This window comes from Hippoglossus hippoglossus, chromosome 10 (genome assembly GCF_009819705.1).
Source record: "Hippoglossus hippoglossus isolate fHipHip1 chromosome 10, fHipHip1.pri, whole genome shotgun sequence".
NCBI classification, from domain to species: domain Eukaryota; kingdom Metazoa; phylum Chordata; class Actinopteri; order Pleuronectiformes; family Pleuronectidae; genus Hippoglossus; species Hippoglossus hippoglossus.
Window position 1 is genome coordinate 26,563,646 of NC_047160.1, and position 10,960 is coordinate 26,574,605.

The 10,960-nt window shown below is 45.9% G+C and overlaps 1 protein-coding gene across 4 annotated transcripts in view; it reads left to right on the top strand.

Moving 5' to 3' along the window:
* LOC117768925 (protocadherin-1-like) overlaps positions 1-1,044 on the top strand; it is a 158,392-nt gene extending 157,348 nt beyond the window's left edge. For 3 of the 4 annotated variants that reach the window (XM_034597416.1, XM_034597418.1, XM_034597417.1), the window contains exon 5: positions 347-1,044. In XM_034597416.1, the coding sequence (XP_034453307.1) occupies positions 347-783 (437 nt within the window). In that variant the 3' untranslated portion in view covers positions 784-1,044. The remainder of the gene's footprint in view (positions 1-346) is intronic. The other variant, XM_034597420.1, reaches the window with a different exon arrangement.
* The last annotated feature ends 9,916 nt before the right edge of the window (positions 1,045-10,960 follow it).

Sequence of the window (10,960 nt, forward strand, 5' to 3'; positions counted from 1 at the left end):
CTCCTAATGATACAGATAATAAAGACTAATTCAAAACACAGAAAAGAGAAAAAGAATATCAAATTAAAAACACTGAGAAACTCATCTGGAAAATGAGTGAAACACAAACCAACAAAGAAGGTTTATAATAAAAGTAATAAAGGGAAATGCAGACGTGTGTGAGGACACAAACACAAACACTGGGTTCCACGTGTGTGTGACGGGTGTGGGAGTTGGTGCTGTAGCTTCAGACGGTGGTTGTATGGAGTTCATCACCAGATTCATCACCATATCCACCCCCCCCCCCCCTGCTGCCGTTCTCTGGTTACTCATCCTCCTCCCTCTGTTTCTGTCTCTCTCCCTCCAGACCTCAGGCCCCTTCCCGACGTGGCGATGACCGGTAACTGCACCCACGAGTGCACCGAGTTCGGCCACTCCGACTCCTGCTGGATGCCCGGTCAGCCTTCCCCCACCCGCAAGGTGTCCAAGAACGCCCCCCCGCTCTCCACCTTCGTGCCTTACCAGGAGATGGACGGGCAGGAGCAGCTGATGGCCAACGGCAGCCCCAAGCCCCTGATGACGGAGGAGCGCGGGACGGGCAGCGGCGGCGGCAGCGGAGGTGGCAGCGGTTCCAAAGTGGCCAACATGCGGTTCATGACCCCCTACAGCAGTGCCTACCCCGGGGGCGGAGACTCGTCTGGGAAAGACTGTGGGCTGGAGGAGATCCCGCTGAGCCAGGCGGTGGAGTACCACTCGGCGACCACTCCCACCGGCCAGACCGCCAAGAGGGAGATCTACCTGTGAGGGCGCCGCTCTCCACCTTAAGGCCCCCAACCACCTGCCTGTACTCCCCTGGTCATTCCCCGATGCTGCTCGCCACCGCCCGTCCCACCTCCTCACTGTCGCCCCCTGTGCCTATTACTCGCTGTGCCGCAGCACCGACTCCCCTTCTTCCTTTTTATAACTGCATCCACTGTACAAGGCTTTAGACCCCGCCCACCTCGCCCACTGCCACCGCCGCCGCCGCCCACCTCTAGAAACCAATCAAATGTAAAATAGATTTAATTCAAATCAACTGAAGAAAAACACGCGGCGCCTGCTGCCGCGGACGGAATGTAAACTACACCACATCGTTGTGATAATTTAATGGGAAACTATTTAGCTACTCACGTATTTGAGTTGGATTTGTGTGCGTCGCTTTAGGCTTTGTCGCTGTGTTGGAACAGAAAAAGAAAACAACCTTCGGGGGGAGAAGGGAAAGAACCTCTTGTAAATCCTACTTAAATATACTGTGTAATGCTACCTATCCTATTTTTTCTGGATTTGATTCATTTCTCTTTTTCTTTTGTGTTAATTTTTCTCAGTGGATCCTGGAAATACCTTTTTGGGCCAAGTTGCATCAAATCAACCGGGTTCATTTTTTTATCAGGATCAGCTCGTGGTCACCTCGAGGACTTCTGCCGGAACGCAGCTGTTTCCCACTCGTCACAGTTGTTGTGAGAACTCTTGGTTCTTCGTTGAGTTTTTTCTTGTATTCCGTGTACAGAGCTGTAAATACCACAAACAGTGACGGAGGAAGCTGCTGACGGCGGCGTGCTGTCTGCAGATCCTCACGTGCCGTCGGCCCGATGGACTGGAAACCGTCGCGCGTACAGAGGAACGACGCCGTCACAGCCGGAACCTGAACTCCAGAGCATCACCGACGGTGCCGAGTTATAAAGACTTTTTATTACATCTTTTCTCTCCTCTACGACTTTACGACACAATGTGGGATCAGGAGGTAAAATCATTAGAGGCATCGACACCGGTTCATTCAGAACCAGACAGAAACCGGAGCGTTTCAGAAAGTGGATCAGATTCACGTCGTCAGGAGTAAACCACGAGTGTTATCCTCAAAAACCTCTGAAAGGTTTCCACGGTGGAGAATGAGTTCCTCCCACACTAAAATGACTTTGTAGATTATCTTTACGTGACATGTGACCATTACATGATCACATAATACAAGTAAACTTCCTGCTCATGGCCCCCAGAGGCTGAACAGAGCTGTAAAACTAAACTATTCTATCAACAGAGACATTTATCTTATTCCAAATCAAGGGTTCCTCCTCTGGGGAGCAGAGACCAGATTATGAAATGTGGCTGTGGTGGGTAATGTGGTGGAGCAGGAGGAAGGAAGTTATCAGTTTTTTTTCAACCTCTGGGGAACATGAATATTCAAGTTTAATTTCATCGAAATCAGCTTTTCTCAGAGATATTAAAGTTTGAGAGTTGAGTTGTGAAGATGGTTTTCAGAAGGTCAGAGAGGTCCTGAAGGTCTCCGTCCTCTGGGGAACCTGAACGTCCACAGACATATCAATCGTTTTAATTCTTCTCCGAGCTCCAGCGTACGATGCTCCTGCTTCAGCTCGTATTTTAAAACACCAGCTTCTCTCACAGTTTCTGTCGGGATCCGTGATTTAAAAAAGAAATGAGCTTGGCACAAAAGATTAAAAAGCTTAAAACACAGAAGAGAAGCTGTTGAAAAAGTCATCGTCTCTGCGAGCAGCTGAAATCTGGGGCCGATACCGACGGCTCAGCCGACACATCACAGCCGCGGCGGTCGGGCTGTTTGTGGCGACTGTGGTGAATGTTTCCCCCGCTGTGTGTTTTCAGTCTGAAGGAAGAGCTCTCGTTAGTTCCTCCCTCTTTACCTCCTCAGTGTGAGGCCGAGCAGCTCGCCGTTTATCTGGAGTATTTGTTAAACCCGTTAGCTGCGTTCGGCGAGGGGAGGTGGGCGCCGCCTCCCGTGGCGCCGCAGTGGCACAGGAACGCAGGATTAATGACACCTGTACGGGCTTCAGTCCACTAACACCCCCTCCACTCAGCGTGCCAGAGAAACTAATTAGGACCCGAGGCTCTGCACATTATTGGTGCTAATTTGCACGGGTGGAGGCGACTGGTCTGGAAGTTGATTCATTCTGAGGCTGGTGTGAGCGGCTGCTGAGGGTTTCACCTGAAGTGACGCTCGCCTGCTGAGAACAGAGAGGGAGCAGCAGTCACGAGTCTGTGACTGAGTCTCAACAAGGAACCAGAGATCATTCCTCCAGTCACATAATATCAGAGAAATATTATAATCAAGTATTTTCTGATGCAAAACAGAGTCAAAGATGAAATTAATCCGTGAATCAAACTACAAAACCAAATTTGCTTCTTCCGCCTCGTTTCGTCTCGAACACTTTGTTCATTTCTTGAAACTTTGCGCGAACAAAGGAAGCAGCAGCGTGAACATGTGGGATTATCTGGCCCCTGCTGGCAGGAACATCTCCTGCTGGAAACCAGACTAAACGACGTGTCGTCTGTTTTGCTGCGTGTGAACATCCGCCCTCCAGAAGCAGAACCAGGGAACATCAAAGAGCTGCCGCCTTCAAAGCCGGAGCCGCCGTGGTCCCTCCGCAGGTCAGGGAGCGGGCGCACACTTTACTGTCATTACAGCGTCCTTCACTGCTCTGAACTACTTCTTATCTCACTCGTGGTGTCGAGCTCACTCCTTCCTTCAGATCCTAATTTCTCTTTAATGTAGAAACGTTTGTGTTTGATCTCCATGTGTTTGGAAGTTAATACGATTCAAAACACAATTTCTCCTTTAGGTGATTTGATTCATTGTGACGTAACACACCCACAAACACACACACACACACACACACACTAACACACACAGAATTCCCCTGCACATAAATCAACCATCATTCAACCGACGTTCAACCCTCCCTGTGACAAAGATTTAGAGTTCACTGGCGCCGCCGCCGCCGCCGCTGCCGCCGCCGCCGCGCTCCCTCGTGCTCGCCGCCGCCGCCGCGCTCCCTCGTGCTCGCCGTCTTCCTCTGGTGATTTAACGCCGGCGTTCATAGCTCTGATTGATTATTTACGGGCCCAACATGGAGGTCCACATCGACTCTCCTCCTTCCTCCTCCCTCCTCCTTCGCCACGCTTCACCGTCTCACTGTAAACAAGTCATTTTTTTATTTCCTCCTCCGTGATGCCCCTCGGCCGCTCGACCGGTGGTTAGAGTCCCGGGAGGCCGGCGTGTTGTGCTGCGTAAGGTAAAGATGGAGGAGAGAGAGAGGCCGGAGGTGAAGCGGCGTCCGTTTAACCTCAACTCTCTGGCACCAATTAACCCCAGAAGAAGAAACGTAACCTCAGGTGACCCCTCGGGACCTTTGGTGACCTCTGACCTCGCTGTTTGCTTTGCCCGAGGCCGAGAGAGTTTCTCCTGAGTGTGTGTGTGTGTGTGTGTGTGTGTGTGTGTGTGTGTGTGTGTGTGTGTGTGTGTGTGTGTGTGTGTGTGTGTGTTTCCAATTTGAAGACTTTTCCTCAGCTCCATAGGAACCAGGAGCTGCAGTAAACCTCCGTGTGTCGGTGACACCACGAGCATCAACGTGCTGTTTAACGTTCGCTCTTCTGGTTCCGGTCGTTTCTGACGGAACGTCGATCAGGTGCGACTCTGTTGCCGTGGCGACGTCACCTCTCGACGTCAGCTCAGCTTCTTCTTCACCAGACGGAGAAAAACTGTGTCTCTATAAACTGTCATGTGGTCGTTTGATAATACTTTATTCTCCTGTTGAAGAATCCTCGTAGAACAAACCTGGTTTACTACTGACGAACGTTTTCCTGAATCACAGACTGCGTCTCCGATTCGTACTTTTTCTCGTTATCAGTTTTCTGATCACGTGACTCATGAATCTCGTACTTATGAAGCGAGTGAGACTTTTCAGCTTCTCCCTCTTTAAGCTTCTTGTTTTGTTTTAACTTTTTAGTTTCAACATTTAAACTACAGGAACTTTATTTAATGATCGTGTGTTGAATGTTTGTGATGCTGCCCCCAAGTGACCGAACGCAGTAATACATGACGCTTTAAGTGAGAGTCACAGGAACTGTTTTCAAACTCAAACCTTCCTGATGATATCTCATGAAATTCAACAACTAAAATATCCTAAATTCCTGTAAATTATTGGCTGAGTCATATTTTCAAGTGTGAATTGAATCTTTCAGTTAATCTCAGTCTTATAAGACTTTTATATTTAACTGAAATTAAGTGTATAAATAAATTTAAATGGTCAGTTTTTATCAAAGTATAACTCGAGACGCAGCCTGTGTTTCCTGATCCAGATGAAACTCTTCTGGTTTCTTGATGAATTGTGTCGTCGCAGCTACAAGTTCAAACATGAACGTTTTTGGTTTCTGAGTTTTTACCGTTTTCACAAAGAATCTTCACTTTGTTCAGACACAGGATTTAATTCATCTTCGTCTCCTCGGTGACGTCCCGAGTCCGTCGGCGACTCGACGGCTCGGTGAACTCATCTCTCTCCTCTTCACTCAATAGTCTGGAACAAGTTTGTTCTTCTCATCCTCGAGTTCTATGTTCGGGACGTTTGCACTGATGATGTTTGAGTCACAGAAAAGAGACGTTTCTATAAAACTAAAACTATTTTAAAGAATCCACACAAATCTACTTCTGTCCTTTGATTATTTGTCTGTTCTCTTAAATTTACATTTTGCTTTTTCTATAATCAAATTCCAAAGACAGTTTTCAAAATAAAATGATGAGAATCTGTTCAGAAACAATTAAAAACACTAAGCTCTTAAATACAAAGTTTTATATAAAGCTGGTCGACTTTCACTTGATAGATTTAAAACAAGAAAATCTAAATCGAAGCAGCAGAAGTCGATAATCTTTTATCGATCTGTGACATTGACCAGTGAAACTGTAAACCTGTGGAGTTCACCTTTAATCAACGTGAAGCTTCGTCACCACCTGGTTTAAAGTTGAGCTTCGACCTTTTCTCCACAGTCTGATTTATTTTCTGTGATCAGACTCAACTCACCGCTCTTTGCTTTGATCCTTAATTCTGTGACTCGACTTTGATCCGTGGGAAACGTCCCGACACGAGAGCGGCGGATTTGTTCCCACATGAAACCACGTGATGCCGTTGGGAGTCTTTGCTGTTTTTGGGTTGTGTATTATACCGAAGCCGGAGTCAACGGCGGCTTCAGCTGAGCATGAAACAAGCCAACTTTATAAATATTAAACATTTTTGTTGTCGTCGCGGTTGTTTTATCAATGTTATGGAACCAACACTGCTATAGACATGCTGTATGAATATAAATGGTCGTTGCTGTTTTTACCGGACGCGACGATGTAACTGATGTTTTCTGAACGGGCGGAACTGGACTCTGTGTTTTCTTTACTCCATCGTGACCCAAACAACTAGTTGAACGGACCGAAACAGGAAGTCGGGTCTCAGGGCGAGTTTCAAAACCACAAACTGCTGAAACCTGACGGAAACGATCTCATGGTCACAACTCAACCGCCTTAAAAACATAGATTCAAGTTCCCGTCACGAACACGAGGAACGTTTAACGTTAAAGCCGAGACGACGCGGACTGAACGACCACACGCTGAGAAACACGTGTGGATGTGAAGTTCTTAAATCTGCTTTTAATAAAATAAACGTCGATTTCAACCAAATGAATAAATTAACATCTCGCAGGTTTTTAAAGACTTAAAGAAAGAAAGATAAATAAGATAATTAGGTCACAATCACATGAGATGAAGGTTGTGATCTCACTCGTTATCTCAGAATAATAATTTATTCAAACCACGGCTGCATAATTTGTTATCTTGAAAAAATATGTAAATGGTGAAAAATGGTTTGAAATTGTGAATCCTGGAAATGTATTTATGGAAAAATCCTGTGAGATATTTTATTATAACTTGTTTTCACAAAATAAAATTAATTAGGAATCCATAAAATTTTATTTTGATATTGTAAAAATAATAAATTTATAATTGTTACACAATGATGAGATAATGACACGAAACGAAAATAATCATCTTTTAGGTTTAAAAATAAAATAAACATAAAACACAGGATTTGTTTGTGTGAAAAATAAAAGTTCATCAGAGTCACTGTTCTGAAAACAGCTCGTTAATATAGATAATTGATTAATTATCGTGGGACATGGTGTAAAGCGTCGTTAAGGACAAATTGAATTGATTAATTTAGTGATTTTCTGATGCGATCTTGAAACGACTTGTGACCCTGGCGGCTCGAAGCTTCCACACGAGGACGAGGGAAGGAGAATTTTTATTTTCTTGTATTTTATGAATTAGAAAACAGCAGATCAGAGCTGCCACATCACTATCGTCTTTACAGGAAGTCCTTGTTTGTAGCCTAATTGTTGGTTGGTTATATTTATATAGGAACAATGACAGTGATGCCTTGTTTTTTGTACAGTTTTATGTACATGCAAGTGTAGGTTTATAAAAAAAAAAAACGAAGATGAAAAAAACATATCTATATATTCAAACAACGTGAAGGAAATCTGACCGTGAACCTGTAGGATTATATCGTCTAAAGTAACGTAGGCTCTATTAAACGTAGGAGTGACGAGTCAGACCCGGAGGACGACAGCGTCTCTCCTCCAATCATCCACCGGCTTTACCGCTTTCCTTTCCGTCCTCTCACGCGTGTCCCGGACGAGTCCGGACACGAACTGTACATTGGTTCTGTTCCTTTCATGCTTTTGATTTTCTCAGAGGAAGTCGTGTGACGTGTTTGTTTGATTCTCATCTGTTTCTCTTTTGATCAGCATTCGCATGTTTGAATTTGAAAAAAAAAAAATAATGTGGTCTTTTATTTTTGCTGAGCAAATCAAAGAAATGATATCTTGTAATTACTCCTTCCTTATAGCTTTACAATAAAATACATTCATTCAAAGGAAGATGGCGGCTCTGTCTTTGTTTGTCAGAACTGAACGTCTCCACTGAACAAACGGGAAAACAGATTCAGATTCTGGTGACGTGTTCGGAGAGGAACAGACTCTGGATCAGATCGTAAAGAGACGTGAAGAACGCTGCAGCCAGTGGATCCGGAGCAAAGATCCCAACTGGGAAGATGAGAGAAGGTGACGATTTGAGAAGGTTGAATTTAAATTAAAAGCAGCGTGAACAAATGTCAAAGGTGCTGAGACAAACATGGATGTTGGAGGAGAAGAGAGAAATGTTCTCAACTCAAAAAGTCAAACATGGTTCAAACAAGTTCTGGAGAGATGAGAAATATCTTTGTGTTTATTTGGCAGAATTTTATAGAAAAATCTGGTTTGAGCTTTTTCTGGATTAAAACACAATTTCAGTAATTGTATTTATTTATCATGATTTTATAATTCACAGAACCTTTTTATCCGAGGTTGTAAAAGATTTTAGAGACGTGAAGAATTTGAAGATTCTCTAGAAAATAAAATCACAGGAAGTAAAAAACCCCGACGTGGAGACTGGAGGATTGTTTCAGCTGCAGAGGTCAAAGGTTAAAAAGCTTTAACGTCACTGACTCTTCCAGAAGAGACTCGAACACACGGCCTCTGTTTCCACCGGAGAAAGATTCAGACTCAGGTTTCATCCCCCCCCCTCACCCTGGATGTTTCCGAGCCCCGTGGTCTTTTTGGCGGCGCCTGATGTTCCTAAGGAGCCGTAAACGCTCCCGACCTCCTCGCCGTTATTGGATTCCACTTCAGGAAATTGACTCGTGAATCCTCGGGTTGCCGAGCGTCGAGCCCCAAAGCCAAACGCCAGCCAATCACATTTCAATAAAAACAAACCCTGCGAACATCAGACGCGCTCGGAGGAAGGCGCTGGCGACGGCGTGCTCATAGCTGTTGCATCGCATTACAGCAGCAAATTGAAATTCGGGGCGAAATGATTAAATTCATCGCCGCACAATATTTCTGGGAACAACAAAAAGAAAATATTATCAGAGCTTGTTTTGAAGAGGATGACACAGTTACAGCAGGTTGCTCCTCTCCGCCGCCTCCTCCTCCCCCCCCCCAAGGGTTTCATCACTTTACCCCATTTCTCCTCTTCTGCTATTCTTTATTCAGGCTGTTTGTCTTCTCTTTAACATCTCCTCCTCCTCTCCTCCTCCTCTCCTTCTTCCTCTTTAACATCTCCTCCTCCTCTCCTCCTCATCTCCTTCCTCCTCTTCCTCTCCTCTTCTCTTTAACATCTCCTCCTCCTCTCCTTCTTCCTCTTCCTCTCCTCTTTAACTTCTCCTCCTCCTCTCCTTCTTCCTCTTCCTCTCCTCTTTAACATCTCCTCCTCCTCTCCTTCTTCCTCTTCCTCTCCTCTTTAACTTCTCCTCCTCCTCTCCTTCTTCCTCTTCCTCTCCTCTTTAACATCTCCTCCTCCTCTCCTCCTCCTCTCCTTCTTCCTCTTCCTCTTTAACATTTCCTCCTCCTCTCCTTCTTCCTCTTCCTCTCCTCTTTAACTTCTCCTCCTCCTCTCATCATCTCCTTCCTCCTCTTCCTCTCCTCTTTAACATCTCCTCCTCCTCTCCTTCCTCCTCTTCCTCTCCTCTTCTCTTTAACTTCTCCTCCTCCTCTCCCTCCTCCTCTTCCTCTCCTCTTCTCTTTAACTTCTCCTCCTCTTCTTCTCCTCCTCTTCCTCTCCTCTTCTCTTTAACTTCTCCTCCTCCTCTTCCTCTCCTCTCCTCTTTAACATCTCCTCCTCCTCTCATTCTTCCTCTTCCTCTCCTCTTTAACTTCTCCTCCTCCTCTCATCATCTCCTCCTCCTCTTCTTCCTTCTCATTTTCCACTCCTCCTTCACCTCCCTCTCTGCTCCTTTCTTCACACTCATCCTTTCTTCTCTCCTGTGTCTTTTCTTTCTGTATCTTTCCTCCTACTTCCTTCTCCTTCACTCCCTCCTCTCTTTTCTCCTTCCATCCATTATTTTGGCTCTTTCTCGTCTTTCCTCCTTCTCAATTTTCTCCTCCTCGTCGTTCAAATTGTAACTTCACCCCTCTCCCTTTCCATCCTCCTCCTCTCCTGTTTCTCTCCACCTTCCTCCCTCACCCTCCTCCTCCTCTTCTCCTCCCTCTCTCCTCCTGTGGTCACCGCGGACGCAGGGATGTAAAACAAACCTAAACCAGGAAGCAGATGATGATATAATAAGGTAACGTGAAGCCTCATCGACCGCGTGGAGGGAAATCAGGCCGGAGGACGGAGGAGAAACTGGAGTCCAACAAACGGAGGAGATCAAATATGAAGAGGCCGGAAACTCAAGGTGATGAGGCCACATTAAGATGAGTGAAGAAAATATGTCTCTGTGCTTCTATTCAAACCGCTGAGTGGACAAAATGAGATACAATTTCCTTCCATCCGAGTCCGACTGAGATGAGATCTCTGAGTGGGGGATGAAGAGGAAGACAAAGGGAGGAGGAGGAGGAGGAGGAGGAGGAAGGAGCTGTTCTGTGGTCGGGAAATACATGTTTTTGCAGAGAGAGAAAGAAATGGAAGAGGCGGGGGGGGGGGGGGGGGGGGAGTTTTGTGTAATTGGTATTAGGGAGACTGTCGGGCAGCTGCTGGTGGGAGGTGATGTATGGACGCAGGAGGAGGAAGTGAGCAGCTACTGAGGAAGAGGAGGAGGAGGAGGAAGTGAGCAGCTACTGATGAAGAGGAGGAGGAAGCGAGCTGCTGCAGTGACTCCAACGAGGAAGTGATGATGCAACGTGAGGCGAAGAGCGACGAAGCAGCTGAAGGGAAAATAAAAACTGTGGATGTGTAGATTTAAACGTGCAGTTATTTTAATTCCTCTTCCTCCCTCTTCTTCTTTTATTTAGTTCAAATGCAGTTATCCACCTCTCCTCTCCTTCCCTCCTTCTTTCATCTCCTCTCCTTCCCTCCTTCTTTCCTCTCCTCCTTCCTTCTTTCCTCTCCTCCCTCCTTCTTTCCTCTCCTTCCCTCCTTCTTTCCTCTCCTCCCTCCTCCCTCCAGGTGTGAACAGACGAACTTAACGCTGTTGATGCCACATTGGCCTTTGACCTTTGACCTTCGACCACCAGAATCCATTCATTGAATCTTTGGGTTCCAGGAAACATCAGAACTGAATCTGAAGAAACGTCCTCACGGTGTTTTTGAGACCTCACGCTCACGAGAGGACAGACGGACGAC